Source organism: Lepisma saccharinum, chromosome 15, assembly GCF_977018435.1.
Source record: "Lepisma saccharinum chromosome 15, izLepSacc3.1, whole genome shotgun sequence".
Classification (NCBI taxonomy): Eukaryota; Metazoa; Arthropoda; class Insecta; order Zygentoma; family Lepismatidae; genus Lepisma; species Lepisma saccharinum.
The window spans coordinates 38,529,464-38,555,758 of NC_139243.1; the positions used below are offsets into that span (position 1 = coordinate 38,529,464).

The window sequence follows — 26,295 nt, forward strand, 5'->3', positions numbered from 1 at the left end:
TTTTCGACTAGATTCTGTGGAACAGCCAATCAGAGCAATGTATGGCCATGTGAAGATAATCTGTGAGTTTGTAAAGTAGCCTTTTTTTGTCTGTGGCTTCCGAGTGCATACAACACGAAAGGCATGTTTACAATTGAAAAAGCTAAAATATTCTTCCATACGTGTATAGTAAACGTTGTAAAGTATGTATTTTATCAGCGCCGTTCTTCTCTACCTAAAACCATTTAATGCGATGCGATATTCCTCTCGGTTGGATAGTTATTGTATTTTAAAAGTTTGAAGTGATACGTTGTTTACATCTCGCGCGGCCGCCATTATGGGAACGAAAGACTATCGACAAGTACGGTATAACAAGTACCGTGTGATGCGAAAACTAGCAAATGGGTAGCCAGTCCAGCGTCAACTAGAGCATTCCAACTAGAAATCCAGTTCCGTGTGATAGGGGCTTTAGTTAGGTTAGGTTCTGTTAGCATTACAATAATATCGCTAAATGCTTTCTAAAGAAAAAGTTTCTAAATTGCCCGTACATACATTCCCACTGATCATAAACTTGCATTTCTCTCGTCTCAATCTGTTCTTAAAATTTGTAACATCCTCTTAGCAGACTAATTACGTGGCAGTAGCAAATTTGAAGCTTATTCTTACTGCTGACACGTGCGTGACAGCAGACTCGGCCCACAGATTAATCAAAGGCATTGATATTTTGATCAATTAGCACTTAGCAGTGTGAAACGGTGAACACACAGCGTCAAGCAAATGATCTGTCTGCTCAACGAGCGAAAATCTTGCTCGGCGAGCAATTGAGCACCGCTCCCCAAGCAGCGTATCTGAGCGATCACGATGCTCACTGAGCGCTCAGATACTTGAAGCGCCCGATGCACGCTGGTGAATTCTGGAAAGCGCGGGATGTCAAATAGTAAACATCATAGGTAAACATAAACAATTCTCCTCTACTGTTTGTCTAAGAAGCGGTGACGGCAAGGATTTGAAGGTCCTCTTTCAAAGGAAACCTTGGCAAATCGCGTGCGCCTGAGTTGAATGCAACCTGAAATAGTGTGTAAATTTCGAAGAAACAAGGTATGATGATTTTATATTGTTATCTGCATGTTATAATAACATTGACATTTTCTAGAGTGTTATGTACTTGAACGTGTACACTGTCTGGGCTTACACGTGTGCATGTACAAATTGTCAGTAACAAACTTTGGATCGAGAAAGAAATGATTCAGAGCAGATGCGGCGGGCAGGTAGTATGATTGGTAGTCAGGGTACTTATCCGATAAGACCCGAACACCTCTCACTCGTTTTTTTCGTTAATTTTAGCATTGATACTTACCTATTCTGCATTGCGGAAGATTCTTTAAGGTGAAGTTATGCCCTTTTTAATAAAATAGTGTCAATTCTTCATAGTACGAGTCATTATTTGTCTTCCTTGTTATGTTATGCTTGGATAACAGACAATATGGCGTGCACTCGTCATGGATCATCGCGCGTCGTGCTTGTGTTTTGTCGATTTGGAGTGAGTATGCAGTGTTTCAACCTTCCTAACCGAAAAATACCTACTTTCGTGTTCATTATGTCATCACAAACCATTGACGGATAGCCCCACGGACCATTTGCATCAAGGTTAGGTTAGGTTAGGTAAGCATAGTTGAAAAAAAAAATCCTCGTTAAAAAAAAAAGGCATGTTTGAAAACACTGGCGAGACCGCTTGACTTTTGACGCTCGCACCATCTGCACGTACATAATGGAAACAACAGCCTAATGTTACAGAAGATGCAAGTGCCTTACGTAACAAGTGATTATTTCTTGTTCTGCAGCATTCTATGGTGAAGTTTTCAGTTTCCGCGAAAGAAAATACCTCCAAGACCTTCGACAATGCTACAGAAAGTGATTTCTGTAAGTAGTTTCTCCTGTAAATTTGAAGAAATCTATTCGGGCGATATCGGATAGTTACCGTAGTTAGTGCCAACATGATCAAGAAATCGAAAAAGAGAATCTTCGTTAGCGTATCTAATGGAACCGGTAATGGGGCCGTTTACCCACTGTACCCCCTCGAGAATTACATCGAATTTTTATTAATCGATAGATTTCAATGTTTTACGTAATGTAAAACTGGTCCCAGCGTTAGGAAAGAATAAATAACAGATATATTTGAACCCAAAGAATGGCACACGTAAGTTAAAACCTTCAATTTCGGAGTTCTTTCGCCACTTGTTGTTAGTAAAAACTGTTTATTTGTACACTAAAGTAGCGAGAGAACATGCCGAAAATACAGGGGATGGTCAAAAATGTGGAAACACCTGCAGAAATACACATTACCTTTATTAATATCGAGTAGGACCACCTTTGGCACGCAGAACGGCTTGCAGTCTACGTGGAATGGACAAATACAGGTTGCCTATGGTTGCCAAAGGGATGTTGTACCATTCTTTCTCCAAAGCAGCTGCAAGTTGTTGTAGAGACGATGGTGGTGGGTAGGGGGCTCGCTGCTTGGTCTCCAAAACCGACCACAGGGGCTCAATAATATTGAGGTCTGGCGATTGTGGAGGTCATGGCAGATGTGACACTTCATCTTCGTGCTCATCCAACCAGTACTGGACGATGTGAGCTGTATGAACAGGGGCTCTCTCATCTTGAAACACAGCATTACCATCTGGGAACAAAGTTTGCACCATGGGATGCAGCTGGTCACTCAAAATGGTTACGTAGTCCCTGGCAGTGACATGTCCATGCAGGGTGATGAAGGGTCCGGCAGAATACCAGGACATGGCTGCCCAAATCATCACTGAACCACCGCCATGCTTCACTCTAGGTAACAGACAGTCGTACGCTTGTGCTGGCGTTCTCCACATGGTCAGCAGTTGGAAACAATGTATAGGATGACTCATCCGACCAGATTACAGTCTTCCAATGCTCCATTGTCCAGTTTTTATGGGCGTTGCACCACTGTCTCCTTCTAGCAGCATGGTCAACAGTCACGAGTGGTTTGGGAATTGCAGATCTGCTATGAATACCCAGCTTGTGGAGTTCTCTTCTGACTCTTTTGACGCTAACAGGGTTTGTAAGCACTGTATTCAGCTCAGCAGTGACTTTTGGAGCTGTGGTGGCTTCTGCTTGGTCACAATCCTACCCAATGTGCAACTGTCTGTCACGCAACACACACTTGCGTCCACGCTGTTGCTTCACTGATGCGGTTTTTCTGGAAGTCTCGTAGGCAGTCATGATCTTCGAGACTGTGCCTCTTGATACACCAAACATTCCGCTACTTTCATCACGGAAGCTCCCACCATACGCGCACCCACAACTTGCCCTCTTTGAAACTCTGTCAGCTCAGACATGATTCACGATAACCCTCTGAACTGTAACTGGCCCATCTGTCAGGTTGGCCAGGGTGTATACCTCGCAGGAAGTGCCAGTGACCACAGTGCCACCTACCATTCAGATGCAAATCGTGTTTGAAATGGCTACCTGTTTTATCCCCTGTAACTATCAGTACGAAACCTAACAATCCTAACCTAACTACGTAAAATTATAGCTGCTGTTCTGGAGAGTCGTTTTGGGTGCTATATTCATTCATTCATTTATTTTCCGTTCCTTAGATCATAATGTACATGTATGTTGAACAGGTCAATTCATTTACAGTTACATATATCAACACACTATTACAGTGTTTTAACATTTCTAGTAATTACATACATTAGAATACATCAAAATTATTTTACAGTTTAACAGCTTGTAGAAAAATATGAAAAAAAATATTAAAGAATGTTATCATACATAACTTTGAAGTGAGAAATAGTCAAGTATTATATTTTATTCTTCCATATACTCATTTACATTGTACAGAACTCTACCAGTTATACATTTTTATAGCTTTGATTTGAATATTTTTCTGAGGGATTAACTTTATTTTGTTTGGTAATTTATTGTAGAATTTGGTACCTGAATTTGTCAGAGCTGACTTGGTTACGTTAAGTTTCAATGTTTTCCTGTGAAAATCTGCTTTTTGTCTGGTATTATACGTATGTATTTCTTTATTTTTTATAATTTGACCAGTACTTAGGACATATAAGATTGTCTTGTATACATATAAGGAATAGATAGTCGCTATGCCTTTTTCTTTAAATATCTGCCTACATGGTGAATTGTAACCCAATTTATACATTATTCTGAGAGCATGCTTCTGTAGTTTAAGTATTCTCTCAGTACTTGCGTGAAGCCTTCGGGCTGTTCTGCTTCACAGTAAAGTGACATGCTAAGGTAAGAGACTTACTTTACTCCACAACAACACATTTTCTAGAGCTAAATCAACTGAAAACGTTCATATATATATATATATATATATATATATATATATATATATATATATATATAAAGGAATGAACAACTAAAGACACTGAGCCGAACACTGTGCTCTTGCCTTGTTTCAGCTCTTGAAGTGCAAAATGTTAGGTGTAGGGATCTTTGGTCTAGCCTTGGAGTTAGCTGGAGGGATGCTTGTATGGTTTAACATGGTGATAATGCGACAGCTGGGGGATACCCCCCTCACTTCAAGTACTTCCTTGTTTTGCTTATAATTTTGGAATCCCATCACGGCACATCAACAACCGGTGTTACCAACAACTAAAATATGATTATCTGCTAAATGAAAATGTGGATCTGAAGATTTTAAAATTCAATGAAGCAATGGAATTATATCTCCAAGTGAAATTCATACACACTGATACATTTTCCATGTGATTTTTTAAAAAAATGTAGAAGTCAAAATTCCCTGGTGATGCGAGTTCCCTTTGATATTTAGACAATTCTTTTTTTTACAGAGAATGTCTAAAATATTGTCTTTGTCAGTTGCAACACGTGTGTGTGTGCGCGTGAGAGCAAGGTATGACTCTAGACTCTATCTAAATGGTTATGTACATTTTGGAAGACATTACATTCGTTCTTCCCAAGTAGGCAGAAAAGTGTCTTTCTCACGTATTACTTCTCCAGTGGGTATTACAAATCAGTTAGGATTAGCAACTTCTCTCTGAAGTTTGCAACTATGTCAACACAGTGCGAAAGCTCTTGCATGCCCAACAAAAATTGGCTCGACTGGTGTCTTATGTCCACCATTGCTACCTCCTATAGAGCTACCACAAACAAAAGAAAAAAGTCTCCATGCAGCTCCCCCTTCTTCTGTTCAACTCGAGCCGTAAGGAAGCATGCTCCACTCTGCCCCTCCCTCCACACAGGAGTCGCGGGTCTGTGGAGGCTTTTTTGCTTGTGGGCCACACTGGGCTCAGCTCGGGGTAGCTTGGAGCAAGTGTAGGGAACAGCTGTGGATGCGGCACAGGGATTAAGGCAGCCATAACCTTGACTACAATTATTTATATCTAGTAGAAGAAAAGTATGAGCTTCTCTATTAGATCACAGTTCACATCTAGGTATGAGGGTAAAATTTAATTCGAAACTGCCATTATGAGCACTGCTGCATGTAAACAATGGTATCTAGATACCATGTTTTACATGAAATAGAATGTACGTGCCCATGCACAATTTTAGTCGCATTTTTGATTGGCAACCTCTTCATTCTCCTCATTCTTAGTCAGTGGTATATATTCCGGGAATCATATACACTTTCTTGCTCGTTCTCATCTTTGCTATTTCTTCAATACTCGCAAACTTTCTTAGACACGTTGCAATTCAGTAACAGCCGTTTTGCTGCCATCTTTGCTACTTACCATACTTTACATGAAACAACTGGTAGATACCATAACTTTCAACACGTCTAGCTGTGTCATCTGTTGACGAAATGAAACACTTCGAGTACGATTCGACTCTATTTACGATGGACTAGACGATGTACATTGTAACTCCAAAATGTCACTTACCATGTTTTACACCCGAGCCCTTCAAATTGTACACCTAGAATTGTAATATTTATTTGTTTACCATCTTTCCACTTAGAGCCCAAAGCCTACCCGATGGTGCAGTAGTATCATCGTTGCCTTGTAATCAAGGGGTCCCGGGTTCGATACCTGGTGGAGACACATAGTTGTTCGAATTCCACTTTAAACTGTAGGTCCAGTCCTGATTAACCTTACTGTGCATAAAGTGGACTTAAAACACCAACTCAATCAATCAATCAATCACATAGAGCCCGAAGGCCATTTTGCTCTATTGGAGATACACGCCTCCAACATATCAAAAACATACCACCAATCAGGCTGTCAAAAAAAAAAAAATGCTTGAAACCCACTGTTAGGAGAAAACCTGTGGTGTTGGTACATTAAATGTTTACGCCATACCCTTAGTGAATGAAGGCAGTGAGCCTTCGAAATTAATCAGAAATTGCATTAAATTGTGTAACGTGGAAATACAAAATTTCACTTAAGTAATTAGATGTTTAGTTATGACTAAAGGGTAGAATGAGAAAAAAGTTTGAGAACCACTGACTCTAAAACAGAAAGGAGGGATGGGCTGAGGGAGTGAAAGTACAATCATGATCGTAACTAAATGAATATAAAAAAGCCTAACTTTTATGGTGGAAAAACTAGGTTACGAAAACATGAATTTTCAGCATGTGGGCATGATGGAAGCAAATGCTACAAAGAATGAAATTTATGTTAAATCACTTTGAATAAATAATTTATAGAATAATGTACATAAGGATTTTTGTAGATTACATTAATCTCGTAATCATTTGAAAGTACATTAATCTTGTAATCATTTAATGGTGTTGATTAGGCTGTAAGAAAGGAAACAAAATATATGTGCTGGTGGGGTGAAGCTCATGCGAAAGGAAATCTAATATGTAAACTGTAAATATGCTTAAATTTCTTTTGATTTAAAATTCAATAATTTTTATATTCAAAAATAGCAAACATTTTGTGTAGAATAATATACAAAATACTAGTCTTGTTAAACTGTAAATAAACATGGCATCTGATATTTTGCAAGCTAAAAAAAAAGCAGAAAGAAAAGAAAAGAAAACAGCCAAAACTGTGTATCCAAGTTTAATCTGTATGTAATAAAATTTAAAATATGGCCACAGTTTTAGCCATAAACAAAGATTATGAACATAGTTAACATCTCTAGGTTAATCACAACGATGAGATTAATGATGATTTGATGGATCACGTAAGAGTTGCAAAAAAAGCCAGCTTTTTTGAATGAACGTTTTTTTAATAAATAGCCAGCCTTTTTTAAAAGAAGAAGAAAAAGAACTGACATTTTGGCTTTTCACTAATTGCAGTAACCTATTTCACTTACAATGTCAATTAAAAGTGTAGAGGTTTGTGATGACATATGTTGGAACTTAATACTAATACTAATAATTAATTTCTGAGATGGAGTTTTTCTTAAATTATTTGAAAATTCTGTCAGAATATGCACTGTAACAAATGGTACAACTAAGAAAAGTTCAAGGTTTTTGAATCCGATACTGGATTTAGGCTCCGGGATTGATATAATTGATCTAGGGTTGTGATGGTTTCTATTGTGTTTTGGTTTTATTACATTGCTGTCTAACCTCTGTACCTTAATTTTGAGAATAAAGAAGACTTTAGTATACAAATTATTAGGCCTGAACTGATACTGATACCGATACTGATACCAATGTATCTGTATCTGCCGTAACTAGGGGCATCGGTTGAATTTTTTGTGCAGATACCATCCGATACTGAAGATTCTGAGTGGCTAGATCAGTCAAGAGAAACAACTCGAGATTTGTCCTTTTCAAAGGTTCACTCACCCTTCCTTGTGACAGGTTGTGGTCACGCACAGAAATTCCATGTACATTTCCAAAATATTCAAAAAATCTAAATTTTACTATTTTTATAGTATAAAAAATAATTGTTTTTTTAATCAAATTTAACTACTTATTTTTATAGGGTAAAATTTACTTTTTGATCCTAAATCAGTATATTTACAATTATCCAGATTTTAAGAGAAATGGAAGTGATGATACTGGTTTTAAGTTATCAGTACTGCAGTACTGTGTAGTGCATATAATTATTTCTCAAAATGTGTGTGTATTTCTGATTAATTTTTACATCTGAAAATGTAGATACTGTTTTAAGTTATTAGCAGTACAGTGTAGTATAAATAATTATTTCTCAAATGTGTATATTCTGATTAATTTTACATCTGAAAATGTACATGTGTGTATTTTTTAGAAAGAAAAAGCTATATATAAAAATATATATGTATCTTGGTATGTAAAGCATTCAAAATTGTGTGTAGTAATGTAAGTTAATATTTATAAATATATATATGTATTGAATAATAAGCAAATTGCGAAGCAATTAGTGTTAGTGCATCAAAATTGTTTTTTCTTTAAAAATATCAAATTTAAGTGTCAGTAATATATCAAATCTACCTTGAAGAGGGTTTTTAACATTGAAAGATTAAGAAAATTTTGTAAAATCTTGAAATTATTACACGTTAAAGCTAGTAATATAATATTTTCAATCATACAAACAAACTAGTATTAAAAAGAGAAATTTTCACAAGTCAAAAACATTAACTTTCAGCTTCATGCTGACAAAAGCTCTAAATGCAAACTTATTTGCCTCTGAAGGAGTCTCAACTTGCTCTGACGGAGCAAGTGTGTAAAGCCCCCGAACTCTGTCTATCATATATATTTTTTAACATGCATTTTCTAAATATAGCAAGTGTATCTGTTTACTACTGTGTATTAAACGAAATAACCTGAGTGATTGCATATGATCACCTTTATACTTTACGGGTGCATTAAAAAAAATGGCTTTTTCCCCGTTTAAAAAAGCTTACTCATTGGTTAGTAATGACATCATGAAGAAAGGTCAAAAACATTATACTTCTTTGTATTGCACAATGTCTTGCAAGCCTCTGACGCAAGTTTGTGCAGTGAATAGTTAACGGGGTGAACATTCTTTGAACTCTGTGATGCGCGCCACTAAGTCTGGGAAATAACCTGCAGGAAACACCGCATTCTAATCAATAGTTGTTACACAAAACAGTGGCATACAAAGAGATTGATGAGAACTTGGAACATGGTAATGTGTGACATGCAAACAAGTTGAACTCGGAATAAAACATGCAAAGATCATTATCTCCTTTTTGCATGCTATGAAAGCGAATTATTATGCGTTAGATGTTTTATCTTTTTTTAAATCTTATTTAAGCTTATAGCTCGAGAACTAAGCAACGTAGAAAGGTGCTGTTTTTTGCATTCGTTTTGTTTTGACGTTCTCTTTAATTTGAGACCAAACTCGATAATAAAATAACCAAAAAGAAATAATGCCCATGAATGTATTTGGTTGTAAAAAAACATATTCAACCTGTAGAAATAAGAACTCCAGTAAACATGGATATTATTAGAGATATTCATTGTAAACTAAGAGGTCTGCTCATCATCCATCTAAATGGTATCTGGTATCAAGTGGATGAGGATACAGGTAAACAATTACATGTATTTAATAATAACCAAACATCTTATAAAATTCCTGTCACAGGGAAAATTCAAATAAGTATCTCTTCATCCAATGCAGCAGTTGTACACATAGGTAGAAATTTGTACAGGATTAAACACAATAATATGATTCCCAATACAATATACGAGGTAGAAACAGGTGATTTCCTCTATGCTGAAATAATTGGGGAGTATGATAAGTTAATTCCTCTCTTCATTGAAATAAGAATAATTTATCCTCTCATGAATATATAAAAAAAGCAAAACCAAAATAAGAAAACAAATTAAAAATAAAAATAAATAAATAAAACAATGGATATATTTGGAAATAGACGACGACAAGAGATACCAGATAATTCCAGCGACATCGCCAGATTAAACGAGCGTCTTAAGAAACTTAAATCAGATTTATTAATTTTACAAAATTCACTAAATTTAAACATACAAGCTGAGATTACAAATCTCCAAACTGAATTAATTAATCCCATAGTAAAAATTGATGGTGAACTTAAATCCCTACTCCAAAAATATACTAACTTAGCTTCAATTGACAATGTTCAAAATTTAGAAGAAAGCATAGCCAAATTGAAAAATGAACTTAATAAATTTTGACAACTCCAAACAACCACTTCAGATGAATTGAAACAAGAATTAAACAATCAAGCGAATACTATTCGTTCCGAACTTGCTTTCTATTATTCAAAATATCAAAACCCAAGAGCAGTACGAACAGCTTAATGCTAGTATTCTCGAATTACGAGAACAATTGCTATCTTTCGAAATTCCAACACTAGAAAATATTACAATTGAATTGCAAACTGATGAGTTACACAGGCCCATAACAGAAGTTCAAGCCAAACTGCAAACGTTGGAAGATTTTATCAATAATTTACCTTCATCTTCTGAATTAAATGCTATCACACACAGCGTTGCCAATATCAAATTACAGTTGGAGACTTATGAAGATTTCGGGAAGATACAGGGTACCATAGCTCATATTGAAGACACTTTGACAACCATGAGAAATGAATTGACAAATGTACAGGAAACTTTGGAATTTAAGTTGCCAAGCATATCCGAATCTTTTAAACATAATTCAAGAACAGATTACTAAATTAGAAAACCTTAATACCGAATCTGAATTATCCCATTTTCGTCATCTCATAGATGATATTTAAAACAAATTACAAATATTACAACAATCAACGCCTACACAAGATGACATACAACAACTTAAAGATGCTTTGAGCAATGTTGCAGATGCTACAGAGTTAGATACTGTCAAACAAGCTTTGACCACACTTCAAAACACTGTAGCTAATTTACCCACTTCCCAGGAGTTAAGATCTGTAAAAAGAGCAGTAAATCGAATACTCAAGTCAGAGGACATCAAGAACATTCAAGCGGAAATTGCTGTAATTCAAGATACCATCGCTACTTTGCCTACCAACCAGATAGTCAATGAACTTCATGCATTGTTTGAAGAAATCAGAAGTCAGGTACACGATCTTGCAAGCCAAAGTACCAAATTAAAACTTGTAGAAAATTTACAGAAGATTATTTCTAACATTAACCTACAAATCAGTACCCTCGAAACAAGTCAAGAATCTGCTTTATCAAGTTTTACCTCGCAACTTCATGATCTCAAAGAACAATTTAAACAATTGTATGTCGATGTAAAAATCAAACCCAGCTACGATGAAGTGGTGCGCACCATAAACGAATATCAAGAAACAGTATTAAGCAGATTAGATTGAATTACATCAATTTTTTACTGCTGAGATAGTTAGACTTGAGAGTGTAGCAAATGTACGAGAGCACTGGACTTACATTAATGCAGGTAATGTTTACAAACTGTATCTCTATACTCAGTCTCATGAATTTTTTCTTGATGGTAATATTAGGTTTTTAAAATTTGGTAATCTGAAGAAGGGGAAACATATAGAAGTACCAAGTTTCACCACACAGAGAAAAGATGGTGTGTACAGAGCACTTCAGATACCTATTGCATATTGGGATGAATCTGTAAAGAAATATAAAATACATGAGGATGAACAATTATCTGGTTTTCATGTGGAGGCTGGTGACCAATTATTATGTGAAGTGAAACAATTATACCCTGAAAATAATCCATTTTATGTCATATTTTCTTATAAAACCAGATGTCAAATCAAGATATAGTTAGTGAATTACACAGACCAGCTCGTCGCAACTACAAACGACTGAATGTAACAAAAGGTATAGACGATTTGTTTCAAGCTGATTTGATAGAAATGAGCACAGGAACTTTAAAAAAATTAACTAACTCTCTAGCCTTCTTAAACCCGAAGGTTCATGGCTGCAGCAACACAGGCCTTCCATCTGTCCCTATCTTGAGTAAGATATATATACTCTTTTCCATCCCTACCGATTTCCCTTAGGTCCATCTCGACGTTGTCCCTCCATCTTCGTCTTGGCCTTCCTACTGGTCTCTTACCATCAGGTTTCCCAACAAGAATCCTGTAAACTCGTCTTTCCTCTTCCATTCGTGCCACATGGCCTGCCCACCTAAGTCTTCTTGATTTAATTATTCTAATAATGTCTGGACATGAATACAAATTATGAAGTTCTAAATTATGTAACCTTCTCCACTCACCTGTCTCCTCATCCCTTTTAGGTCCAAATATTTTCCTAAGGATCCTATTTTCAAATACTCTCAATTTATGTTGCTCTTTCAATGTAAGGGACCAAGTTTCACACCCATATAATACTACAGGCAAAATTACTGTTTTGTATATTTTAACTTTTAGTTTCTTAGATATTAAACGATAAGACAAAAGTTTATGAAGAGAGAAGTAACATGCATTTCCTGAATTAAGCCTACTTTTTATTTCCTCTTTAATATAATTTTCATTTGTTAATATTACTCCTAAGTATTTGAATTTGGAAACTGGTTCAAACGAGTTGTTATCAATAATTAGATTTGGATTATTACCTAACACTTGGTTTTGGTCTGTAAGCATATATTTAGTTTTCTCTTTGTTAACTTCCAAACCTATCTCTTTAGCAGTTTTGAATAATATTTTAGCATTATTCTTAATTGTATTCACATCATCCCCCAGTAAGTCTACATCATCTGCATATGCTAACAACTGAGTCACACCATTTAATTTTAGTCCTTGTTTAGTTTCTTTTACCTTGCTAACAGCATATTCTAAGGCAAAATTAAAGAGCAATGGAGATAATGCATCTCCTTGTTTTAACCCATCATGAATTGTAAATTTGTCAGAAATATTAATACCCACACGAATTTTACTTTCTGTTTCACTGGTACATATTTTTATCATACTAACAAACTTCTTAGGTATTCCAAACTCTACTAATATATTATATAATTTATCTCTTTTGACCGAATCATATGCTTTTTTGAAATCAATGAATAGCTGATGGACATTTTGATTATATTCCCACTTCTTTTCAAGTGTCTGTCTGATGTGAAAAATTTGATCTGTAGTTGATCTGTTGCGTTTAAATCCACTTTGATAATCACCTTTAATTTCATTAGCATATGGGGTTAATCTTGTTAAAAGAATGTTAGATAATATTTTATATGTTGTTGAGAGTAGAGAAATTCCACGGTAAAAATTACATAAGGTAAATCATGGTTACAAATATATGCTCACAGTTATTGATACATTCAGTAAATATTCTTGGCCTATTCCTTTAAAATCTAAGAGAGGTACGTGTGTTACCGAGGCTTTGAAATTTATTTTTGAGCAAGGTAGGATACCGAATTATTTACAGACAGACAGAGGAAAAGAATTTTACAATTCCACATTTACCAAGTTAATGAATCAACATAATACTAAACATTATTCTACATACAGTGATCTTAAAGCCAGTATAGTGGAACGATTCAACAGAACATTAAAAAATCGCATGTGGAGGCATTTTACTCTACAGGGTAACTATAAATGGGTACAAATTTTACCCGAGCTAGTTCATAATTATAATAATTCAGTACACAGAACTATTCAAATGAAACCTGCTGAGGTAACCGAGTCTGATGAGTCTAGGTTGATTTCTACTGTTTATTGTCAAAAATATAAGTACACTACCAAGAAACTAAAATACAAAATAGGTGAACAGGTGAGAGTAAGTAAATTCAAACATTTATTTGAGAAGGGATTTACAAAAAAATTCACTGTAGTTCAAGTTTTATCAGGGAATAGAAATGCATATATATCATAAAAGATAATTATAATAAAATATTGAAGGGGAGATTCTATGAAGAGGAACTTAGTAAAACAAAATATCGAGACACATATTTAATTGAGAAAATATTACGTAAGAAAAATAATAAATTGTATGTTAAAGTAAGTCAAGATGGCGCCGAGTGCAGGCTGTGCGAAATTTGTAGCTCCGCTCTTTATCTGTTTTATGCTTGTGCTAGTACGAATCTGCATAGTGAAAAAGTGTTTTCCGCCTTGTGAAATTGCAGTTAACGATGTGAACATATGTGAAGATCTGCTCTATGACAGTTATTTGAAAGCTCTGAGTGCTTTCCCAACGCTTTGTGCTGTTCGAGGGGCGAGCGCGTGCAAGGGCGCTTCGAGAAAAGCCTCACCCGGGACCTCCGCCAGGAAGTGCATGCTCCAGCATCTCTTCCTCCTGCTATTGCTCCATGGAGACGTCGAACTTTAACCTGGACCAGGGACGTCTACAGGGATAACAACATCAAGTGATAGTGCATTTCACCTTTACTATCAAAACGTGCAGTGCCTAAAAAATAAGTTTTTGGACTGTGAACTAATGATGGCTGAGTTCTCGGAATACGACTGTGTGTGCTTTAGTGAGTCATGGCTCAATTCTGATATCTCGTGTGCTGAAATTCCGCAGTTCAATGTTTATCGCAAAGATCGTGAAATGCGTGGTGGTGGTGGTGTTATGGTGTGTGTGAACAAGAAGTGGCCCAGCAAGATACGACTGGATTTACAATGAGACTGCGTATTACTCTGGGTAGATGTAAGTACAAACCACCATAGAAAAATGCTTATAGGTTGTTTCTATCGGCCTCATAGGCAAAGTCCCAAAGAACTCTTAGAGTGTTGCTATGAATCTACTCTGGCAGCTCTATCCAGCCACGAAGTTATTTTGTGTGGGGATTTTAATATGCATATAAAGTGGAATAATCCTGTAAATGGCATACCAACCACTGGAGACGAAGACTGGTTCATAGACAATTTTATACATGGACTGGGTCTTCTTCAGCTCAATATGCACAACACCAGAAAGGACAAAAACCTTGATTACATTCTCTCCTCTTTTGAAAACTGTGAGGTTACACCCTCGTTGGATCTTGTTCAGTCAGACCATGAGTCGCTTTGTGCTATTTTCGAAATTCCAGTGAAAGCGCGAAGCTCCCCTTCTGCACGTCCCAGGCATAAGACTCGTTTGTGGAAGAAAATGCCATGGGACACCGTCTGTCGAGCCATTGACCTTTTCAATTGGAACCTGCTCTCCGAAGGGACCATGACTGAGGCTGTTGAACTGTTTACGGACGTAATTCATGCCCTAATTCAGGACTATGTGCCACATAAAACAATGAAAAGTAAAAAGTCCCCCCCCCCCCCTTGGTTTGATAGAGAGTTTCAGCATCTGTTACTTAACAAAAAGAGAGCATGGCAACTGTGGAAATGTTTCCCCAATCCCCACACACACAACACTTTCAAAGCACTTCGAAAGCATAGTAAAGACTTTATGAAACAGAAATACACCGAATATGTCAACACAGTCACAAACAAACTCTTTACTAATTCAAAGAGATTCTGGACATTAATAAATTCACGAAGACAAGCCAAGCGCATCCCTTTAGAAGTAACACACAATGATGTTTCAGCTGTTGGTAATGATAGAGCTGAACTATTCAATCTAACATTTCAAAATAATTTTGTTTCAAATGATGTTTTAGATCACCCGCCTATCAAATCTATCTGCTCTCACTCTCTTTCTACCATCTTTACAGAACCAGGTGAAGTCTTGCACTTCCTTACCTCCTTTTCTTCTCACTGAGCATCTGGACCAGACAATATTCCTACTATTTTCCTTCAAAAAACAGCTCACTCACTAGCTACTCCTCTTGCAATGTTATACAATAGGTGCTTCTCTGAAGGCTGCTTTCCCACTCAATGGTAGATAGCAAATATCATTCCTATTTTTAAATCTGGCAATGCTAACGATACTACATGTTATAGGCCCATTTCTCTCCTTTCCTCACTTGCTATTGTCTGTGAAAAAATTCTGAAAAAAAGACTTCTGAAATTCACATCCCCTTACATTAACTCAGCACAACATGGCTTTCTTCCAAATTCTTCATGCCTTACCAATCTGTCTTGTATGCAATCCTGTGCCATAAATGCAATTACTAATCGTAATCAGTTAGATGTTGTTTACTTTGATCTGTCCAAAGCTTTTGATTCAGTGGATCACCACTATTGACTGAATAAATTATCTAACAGATTTAACATAACTGGAAACACGTTAAAATTAGTGAAGGACTATCTAAGAAATAGACAACAACGCGTTATACTTCCTGGAACTCATTCTAACTGGCTTCCTGTTATATCTGGTGTGCCGCAAGGAAGCGTTCTTGGCCCTCTGTTATTTGTATTATATCCGGATGATCTCACAGACCTCTTTAATTCCCCCATCTCAAGCACAATTCTAATGTTTGCCGATGATTGCAAGATTATGAGAAATAAAACAGCCATCAGACATGCAAATTCTCCAAAATGACATTAACAGATTCTCTGAATGGTGTAAGCGATGGAAACTGTCCACAAACCCTTCTAAATGCTCATACATAACAATTTCATTGAAACAAAACATTCTTGAAGGCAATTATACACTCACCGACCTCCCTCTAGCAAAAGAAGCACAACACCGAGATCTAGGTATCCTCATAGATTCAAAACTAAATTTCGATAATCACATATCAACCATCACAAAAAAGGCAATGCATATGCTAGGCCTACTTTACAGATTCACCGAAATCAATAACCCGAAAGCACTTTCCATTTACTTCAAGATATTTGTGTCCCCCATTCTAGAATATTGTTCACCAATCTGGAACATGGCTGCCCATTCTCATACCTCCAAGATCGACAGTGTTCTCAGCTTTTTCCTCTCCATCGTTCGATATAGAGTGCCTGCCCTGAGACACCTGCCTAAGAGAGATCTGCTTGTAAAACTGCATATTAATACTCCAGAAACTTGTAGATACATTGCAGATATGAAATTGCTATAGGAGGGGGTATCAAAAAGTTGTAATTATCCCCATGAAATAATTGAGACAGAAAGTTGAGTTTTATATCCTTTTATTGTGACTTCTCTACATAGTCACCATGCAGAGTTACACATTTCTCCCAGCTGAGCAGTAGTATGTCCCAGTGATAGTTTCTCCCTTCCGAAGATAGTCTGTAAGGATGACCCCATGACAATCCCAAAACACTGAGAGCATGACCTTCCCAGCAGACTTTTGCACCTTTGCTTTTTTTGGGGGGAGGGGACGAGGGGTGCTTCCATTGTTTGCTCATCTCTTTTGTCTCAGGATCATATAGGTAGATCCAACATTCATCCATAGTTATCATACGGGCAAAAAAATCTTCCTCGTTTTGTTCCAAAATGTTCAACATCTGACTCGACATGTCACGCCGTGTTTGTCTCTGAAGAGGAGTGAGCAAACGCGAAACCCAGCGGGCCGAAACCTTAGACATATGCAATTCCTTATGAATAATATTCCAAACACTACCATAACAGTCCACTTTGTCGCATGATGTTTTGGATAGTTATGCGTCGATCTTCCAGTATCAGATCCTCGATTTTCTTCACTGTGGCGGCATCATCCGTGGATGATGGGTGTCCAGATCTAGGTTCATCTGTAACAGACATGTGACCTGTTTGGAAATGTCTCTTCCACCTCACAATAGTGTCATAGGATGGACAATCACCACCATACACAACTTTCATTTCTTCATGAATTTGGCGGACGTTGTGACCCTTCAAATGCAGAAACTTAATAACGCTGCGAGCTTCGATCTTCTCCATTTTGCACTTTACTGACAACTAGCGCCACCTATAAAGAACAGAAATAACACACATTAATAATTTTCACTACAGAACACATAGAAGGTCTAATGACTACAGAAGCGAAGTTTCATCGAAATCACTCAATAAATTCTGGGGGATAATTAAAACTTTTTGATATCCCCTCGTATAAGATTATAAATGGAAACTTAAGATGCAGCATCCCACTCCACGAACTCTCACTCAGAGTGTCTAGACATAAAACACGGAGCAAGGAAACTTTCCACACTACAACTCTCAGGCTCTCACTCATACAACGATCACTATTCCATAGGCTATCGAATCAGTTCAATATAATCTCAAACCAAATAGATATATTCACTTCATATTCATTTTTTATCAGCAACATAGAAAAAAATTGTACATAAGTAATGCTTTTGTGAAACTGATCTTTTTACCTTGATACTTTTTTTTTGGCTTGTTTTATTTTTGTTTATTTTATGTTATCCGTTCTTTTGTTTTTAATCTTAGTCTATTGTTTTACTGTTGTTTCTTTCTGGTTTAAAATGGCTTCTGCTGTACTGGAAATTTCAATAAACAAATAAATAAAGAAGTTGGGTAGAAGCAAACCATTTGATTATTTGACACCAACATGGAATGTGGTACAGTGTTTACCAGATTTAGTGGAAACTAGTAAAAAAAATGGGGAGTTGTTACCCGATAATATATGGTGCCTCATTGTAGGTCCCTCAGGTTTTGGAAAAACCACTCTGCTGGTAGATAATTTCCTGCTAGCTCCTAATTAGCTAGATTGGGAAAATAGACACCTGTATGTATTCTCTAAAAGTTTAGAACAACCAAAGTACAAGCAACTCATGAAGCTGTACGAGGGACTTAACATAGCTACATTTGCATCAAAAGTAAAACCTCTCAATGATTGTTTGAAAAATTCTGTTGTAGTTTTCGATTACATCATTTTAGAAAATCAAACCGAAATCCGAAATTTCTTTACACAGGGTCGTCACAAAGAAATAGACTGCTCAAACTTATTCCAAAATTCCTAGACAATTACTACGAGATAATACAAACCTAATTTGTTTGTTTCGTCAAGATCACACTAATTTGAAACATGTATATGATTTTTACGTGGGGGGTGACTTAAATTATAACCAATTTTCAAAATTCTGTTCATTTTGTTGGAACAATGATGATTTTGGATTTGTTACCATCAACATGACTAGAAAACCTAACAATGGAAAATTTAGAAATAAAATCAACGATTTTTTGAACGTTGAAATAATAAAAAAATAACCTCTAATCAAAAAATAAATATGTCAAAACATAAAATTGAAGATAATTTAAATTTACATGATTACCTGTCCAAATGTTTCAAAGGTTGGAAATTGAGAATCGAGGAGTTTATGAACAACACAAACGTCAGGACCAACCAATGCAATCAGTGGTCTCGGTAAAGAGATTAAGGGTGTCATAGAACATAATAAAAATCTCATAAATGAATTGGTACCTCATACTGCTAAAAATTATGCAGATTTTCCACCTACCCCTTTATCTAGTATCCACACTCCTCTGACCCTCCAACAGCCACCTACTAAAGCTATAAGTGAACCAGAGATAATCGAGTTTGGTCCCTTGGCAAGAGATTACCTGAGTACAGGCAAATTTGAAAAAGAGTAAGTGTTTGGGTTGTATCCGACCATGGAAACAAACGAGGGTGTGGTATATAAAATTGGGAAATCTAGAGTAACATTTGAAGGGGACAACATAAAAAAGAATTTTACAACCAAACAACCAAAGAATTTTACAGAAGAAGATTATCAGAGTTACTCAGATATTTTGATACTATCTGATGCCTTATATCAAAATAACGATGCCACTCAAAATTGTGTTGAATCGAGCAGTGGGGACAAATACAAGAATCTTATTAAACCTATCTGGAACCAACTCAAAACTGGTAGTGGTATCAAGCAATACAATACTTTACCTAAAGAATTTGTGAGGGTAGATGATGTGAGAAAACTCATAGATAGATTGCTGGTTATAGCAGAGGAGGAAAATGCTGGGAACAACAACTTTTAGAATGAGAAAATGAGTATTGTAGACATGATTAGCAATAAACTAGCTCATTTTATTGTAAATGATCCCAAAGGTATAGGATACCTAATTAAAATTATTAATACTCTACCCCCTAAATCTGGAGGTGTTCAACAGGGTCTGGCATGACAGCCTGCTTTGTAAGCTACAATGCTTTGGCTTTACAGCCCAGGAAGTTCAGCTTCTTCACCCATTCCTGAGACCAAGAGATCATCGTGAGGTTCATCCTCAGTCCTCAACCAGTCATGGCCAGCATGCTGCAAGGCTGCATATTTTGACCCATATTAGGCACACACTACACAGCAGACATGTGGCTGTACAATACAGCCATCTTTTCGTCAAGTGTGAAACACCCATGCAATGCTACATTCAACAGTACCAAGAGTGGGCTATGAAGTAGGCCATCAGAGTCAATTCTAAAAAGAAAATGGTTGTCCTCTTTATTAAAGAGAGGAAAAGATTCCAACCCCGTCTCCCCCTCCACCAGTGATGATACTTTTGCAGACTCCGCGAAGTACCTTGGAATTCTGGATGAAGACTCACCTTCACCAGAGACCCGAAAGACTGTGAACAATGGTACACAGCAAACTGAACGACTGTATCCAATCTTCAAAAGCCACTCCCTACTCATTTGACAGTCTTGAAATGGTCATCAGGTCACTTATCCCCTACTCCTGTGTTATATGGCTGCACGGTTCGCCCAGCTTCAACATGTGCAAAACCGAACCCTCCGGTTTGGTTTGATTTGGTTTGAGTTGGTGTTTTAAGTCCACTTTATGCACGTAAGGCTATCGGGACTGGACCTACAGTTTAAAGTGGGATCTGAACCACTTGTGCCTCCACCCGGTATCAAACCCGGGACCCCTTGATTACAAGGCAGTGACGCTACCACTGCGTCATGGGGGAGGCCCGCGAACCCTCCGGAGCAGACCACTATGTAAGAACCTTTCAGTTGCATGAAGACCTCGACCAAAACACACCCTTTGAATTTATGTTGAGGGAATGGACGAAGTTCTGGGCAATGCAGCCTTATCACTCCAATCTGACAGTTAGCATCATAGGCAGAGTCCATCCAGTCCACTGGATGTACAAGTTGCTCCGGCCAAACTGAAGAAACCGCCAACTCCACCCAGCGCACGAAGTCAAGCAGCATCATGCTGGTTCAGTACTTGGTTGGGTGACCACCGGGGAAGAAAGCTTTTCTTTGGTGCTTTTCTCTTGTATGTATATTAAATATTATTTTTTCCCCCAGAAGTATACTTTTATATTTAGATTGCTTTCTGTGTCACTCTAGCTTAAATGTTCACATTGATTTTTAGTTGCATCACGAAAATCTGTCTTTATCCAGGCTTGAATAACCCCCCTCCTTCAAATCAGTTGTAGGGAATAAGGTCAATCAATCCATAAACAGGAATCAAACCAGATTAGGTGAATATTATTTCAAATGTATTATTCATGGTAGCAGGAACAAAATATAACAGTATCTTTCCTTTATTGTTGACTTTCTGTTACTGATCTAGGTGTATTATCCTATTATAACAAGTAGCACATGTAACCTCCCAGATGGCACAGTGGTAGAATCATTGCTTTGCAATCCAGAGGTCTTGGGTTTGATTCCCGGTGGAAGCACATAGTGGTTTGGATCCTACTTTAAACTGTAGGTTCAGTACCTATTAGCTTTAGTGTGCATAAAGTGGATTTAAAACACCAAATCAATCAATCAACACATACACACACATAATCTGTAGCTGCAACTGTCAGAAACTTATAGAGCACAGAGTAAAAATCATTCTTGAATATGTGCCACATGTTTTATTAAATCAACACTATCTGTGAGCTAATGCTGCCAGGGCTACCACAAACCAGCAGGAAGTTCTAAAATAGACATATCCAATTAAAATGTTGATGCACCTACCCTTTCATGGGGTCATTTACTACAGGTGCCTTATGATCCAGCTAGGATGGACTTTCTGTACCTTTCACACTTGCCCCACTCTCCACAACCAGTCAGTCATCAATATAATTCTCTTGATTTTCCTCAGTATTATACTTTGTCTATAGATTTTAATTTGTATGATTGTACCTTTGTCTATTTAAGGGAAAGAGTGACAATTTCGCACCAGTTGTGAATTTATTTCAATATAGTCAGAATGGGCACTGCTACTGAAAAAACCTTCACTATACCAGAGAGTATGAATTTCTCTCCTTGTTGCAAGTGGAAGCAGGTTTTAAGGTGATTGTTAGGCTAGACACGATGTTTCAAAAATATGATAAATAAGTATGTACAGAATCCCATGTATTCCTTATGAGGAATCAACTTCAACTTCAAGTTATGGTTAATCGAATGGGAGTTTTGACTTTTCGTATGACTCCTTTTTTGGTCCATGTACGTTTCTACGTCATTGGATGTTTCATATTCCTGAGAGAACAAATAAAATAATTTTCCCATAAGCGTAATCCATTTCTGCTTGCCTCCTATGGCCATCTTGGCAGTGTGCCAAACCTGATGTGCATAATGGAGCTAAATTTCACCTTAAATGGAGATAAAGTAGACTTTCAAGGAGCTAGATTTAGGAAGGCTGGATAAAGTGCATCCTAGACTGTTTTTTGTTGTCAAAGGGGTGGGAGATGCTGCTATAGCCATTACCTTTAAAGTGATGACAATTTATTCTTAGTTTTCACCGTCTAGATCTGGTGGCATCACCCATCTCAATAATGCACTGATGGTCGTATGAAATCGAAAATAAAATATTCCCGGATAACAATATTATGTCATCTTCATGTCAGCCACGGCACTATAAAAAAGTAGCTGGGGAGATAAAAGGGGGTGGGGCAATGTAGCCAATATAATAATATTACGTCACGTCCACAATGTATACTCATGGCAAAAGTTGAGCTATGTGGGCCGGAGTCAGTGATGGCATCTTAGTGGGCCATGGGGGGGGGGGGGGGGAGGTGCCACAGTTCACAGCCAAACAAGTGCATGAAAGAGCCAGATCTGGCTCCAAAAGAGCTTAAGTTGGCAACAGTGACCTGTTGCCTCAGATGGACCTCGGGGGAAATTGCCACTTTTCCCCTAAAGTCTACTTTCAGCTCAGATAGCCTAATTGGAAGTGGTCCTACAATTTCAAGTGGGATCTGAATCACTATGTGTCTCCACCAGAGATCAAACCTGGTACCCTTTAATTCTAGGGCAACTATAATTACAGCTTTACCACTACACTGTCAGGGAGGTCCTAATTTGTATGAAAATAAGCTATCAAAAATAATAGTTTTTCCAAGTTTGTTCCCATTTAGTTGTTTTGTGTGTGCTTATTATATTTACCAGATTTAATTTTTTTTAAAATTTATTTTGAAATTTTCCATTAAAACCTCCCTTTTCTTTTATTTTCACAGCTGTATTTGCATTTCAAAATGGATTTACTTCGAAAGTCTGGATACAGGGTTATCCCTATAGAAACTTTGATACGTGAGGGTGTTACAGACCAGAAATTCAAAGAAATTCTTGATGCACTTCCAGAAAGAAACCTTCTACTCTGTGCTAAAAGTTACAAGAAACCACCAACTCCACCTTATAACGTAGAAAAACTAATGCCTTGGGCTGATTTCAAAGTTTACGTTCTTGCCCGTTTCTCTGGAAGTTTGGAAGACAGTGTAAAATATTTCAAAGATGGTAATATCTTATTCAGCGTGTGTGATATTTTAAACTCAAAGAAGTGGGAGAACTTCTATAATGTCCTGGGAACAGTGCTCTTCAAATATATGCTAATTGATTGTGTAATTTGTTTAGAGATTAGGAGAGGAGTAATTGTGGCTCTGACAGACGTAAATGCATTGACATTGGACAAAAAATCAGTGACCACCAATGTGCGTGAAACTTCTGATAGTAAGAATCCAAAAGATAAATTATCAAGTAAGAAATCCAATGATCCATTGTTCAAAGAAAATTACGGCACCTGCACAAAAGTAGTAAAGAGTGTATCATATGCATATAGTAAGTCAGATTGCAGTTCAAACCAAGATGGATCAATTGGGAAGGAAAGTCAGTCAAAACACAAACCATGTGATTGCAAAGTGCCTCAGAAAATTAATAGGAAACGGGCAGCTGAAGCAGCATCCCCAACAGGCACCAAAAGGTTTAAACTCTCTGGTCAGGAACAAGAGACAAGGAGTCAACAAGCTGGAAGACCAGCTCAAGTCGATAGTAGTAAAGAGGCATTGCCTGCGAAAGAACATGTAGAAAGACAAGGTGCAACAGGAGTTGAAAAGAAGCAGCCAGCGGCTGGTACTGAAAAGATTACTAGGTCTGATTCAAAACCAAAAGAATGTTTTAGATATGATCAAGTTATAAACTTGTCATTTTTATATTCAAATAATACATGTGAAAAATGGCCTGCGCATCATATATTAAGTAAGTGTAATGCAGATGAAGAAGGTGCACTGTCACTATTGCGACAAGTTCTGTCCCAAGATGTTGGCTGTGGACGTGCGGAGTTTGTTGATGAAGAAAAAGTAATTGCACAATGCAGTGATTTACAGGGTATTCTTAGAGAGTTTATCAAGAGTCACAAACATTTTCATTACCAAGAGAGTCTGAAGTATCATGTAAAGCATACTAGGAAAATAAACCCAGAAGTTGAATCTACTAAGCATTATGTGGAGTGGAAAACAATTTTCAGTTTCTTGAGGGCCATTGATAAGAATATAATATGTAGTGAGCTTTTTGGTTCAGAAGAGAACCATCAGATTTTCCTGGACGTATTGAAGAAACTAACGAGAGCAACTAAAGGGCAAACTTTTACTTTGGACCAATTAATGGTTGGAATAAGAATTTCTAAATGCAAGTGGCTGAAAAAGGTCGATGGAAACGTAAGAGGTGTTGTTTTCGCAAAAGTGTTTCTGTGGCTGTTGGAAAATTATATTTTTATCATCCTAAGAACTTTCCTGTATGTCACAGAAACAGGACTTGAGAAGAACAAGCTAGTGTTCTACCCCAAGAGCAATTGGGCCAAAGTTCGTGAGCAGTCTTTGAAGGCAATGGTGTCAGAGGAGCGCTTGAAGAAATTAAGCGAAAAGCAAGATAAAGGATTTAAAAAGAATGAAAAAAAGATTGAAAGAGGAAGACTGCGATTCATCCCAAAGAAGCATGGAGTACGACCTATAATCAAAAGTACAAGGTGAGTTGGAAGGAAAAGAGTTACATTCATTTATTGATTATTTTTGAATGTTTGTTAGTTCTGTCACCACAATTTATGGCCATCCCGACAGCAACTTGTTGCAACAGGGTGGTTACTCACCGGGAATTCCTTGAATTCTGGGAATTCTGTGTGAATTTTTCTCTGTAGATGTGAAAAGTTGGAACTTTTTTTTAATGCAAATCCCATTGAATTTATACATATTTATTAATGTCCCGAGGCAAGTTTTTTTCACAGTTTAGCTTTTATTTTTATTGAGGAAGGAAAAGAAAAGAAAGTTGCATGGAAAATACAATGCTTTGTTGGTGTCAGAACAATGTATCCGACAGATGGAAGATTATTGCAACATAAGCTATCTTGATTTGGTAAATTGGAGTTTGAATTTCTCATACAATTAACAATTTTTCCTAGATTTGTATATTCCTTAACATTTGTGACTTGTGTTTGTAGATATATTTCGATTCTGAGTATGTGATATATACGAATGTAAACTCTCCACCATAAATTAAATATTTTAAGTATATATACACTACGTTTAATTGAATTAGAATTTTTTGGATATATTGGAACTCGCAGACCCTTTATATTGTTAATATATTTGTGTCTGTATGTGTGGGTTGTTGAGAGACAGTAATGCGCAAGGGTGAAATAGAGAACACATCTGCTTGTTCCCTTGAATTTTTTGGGAAGTTCTCCTTGAAAACCGGGAATTATACTTGAGTTTTATCATGTTCCTAGAGCGCCCAACCTGTGCAACTAGAAATAATTTAATTTTTCAGTAGAATGTTTTAGTTTTTATTAATTTTGTGTTGAAATGTTGTAATACATGTGCATCAGTAATATATTGCTGAATCTAGGAAGAATTATTTCACTTTATTAAAGAAAAAGTAACAGCCTATGGAAATACTTATACAGGGTGTCTACCAGTGAAGAATGTCAAGAAAGAGAGAAATCAACAGACATGTCGAAAAATTATGCTTGTGGTCAAGAATCTCTGCTATTTTTTTTTTTTTTTGTACAGTATAATGAACATATACATGTACTGGGATTTGATAAAATTGAATATTCGGAAATCTAAAATTGTATTGAGTTGTGGTTAAGAATTGTTCACTTTGTTTCTTAAGAATTACAAGTTTTATAAAATTATTACATAGCATAATGTGGCCATTTCCCACCCAGGATGAAGTCTGAATCATAAATTTTACATGCATTAATAACACAGGCCTGCGATGAAAAAAATACAAGGGAAGTGATAGGTGAACTTTATGTATTTTGTGGTGCTGAGTTAAAAAAAAAATAAAGAAAAATGTCTGTCACGTCACGTTTTCTTGAAAAATTTAATTGTACGTGGATTTGTATGAACATTTACCATAAATATGTTGTTTCGGCGTGTGGAATATCTTCCATCCCTGCCTGACCATCATTCTACCATGGTGAAACGATACCCCTGTGTGACTCCCCCCGTCGACGTCCCTCCCTCCCCGTCAC

General features: G+C 36.9%; 1 protein-coding gene across 1 annotated transcript in view; it reads left to right on the top strand.

Annotated features, from left to right (window-relative positions):
* Window positions 1–935: 935 nt before the first annotated feature.
* The window catches only part of LOC145999679 (telomerase reverse transcriptase-like), an 85,643-nt gene continuing 60,283 nt past the window's right edge, over window positions 936–26,295 (top strand). The window contains exons 1-2 of the mRNA XM_083136883.1: window positions 936–1,077; window positions 23,009–24,789. Coding sequence (XP_082993009.1) covers window positions 1,039–1,077; window positions 23,009–24,789 — 1,820 coding nt within the window. The 5' untranslated portion in view covers window positions 936–1,038. The remainder of the gene's footprint in view (window positions 1,078–23,008; window positions 24,790–26,295) is intronic.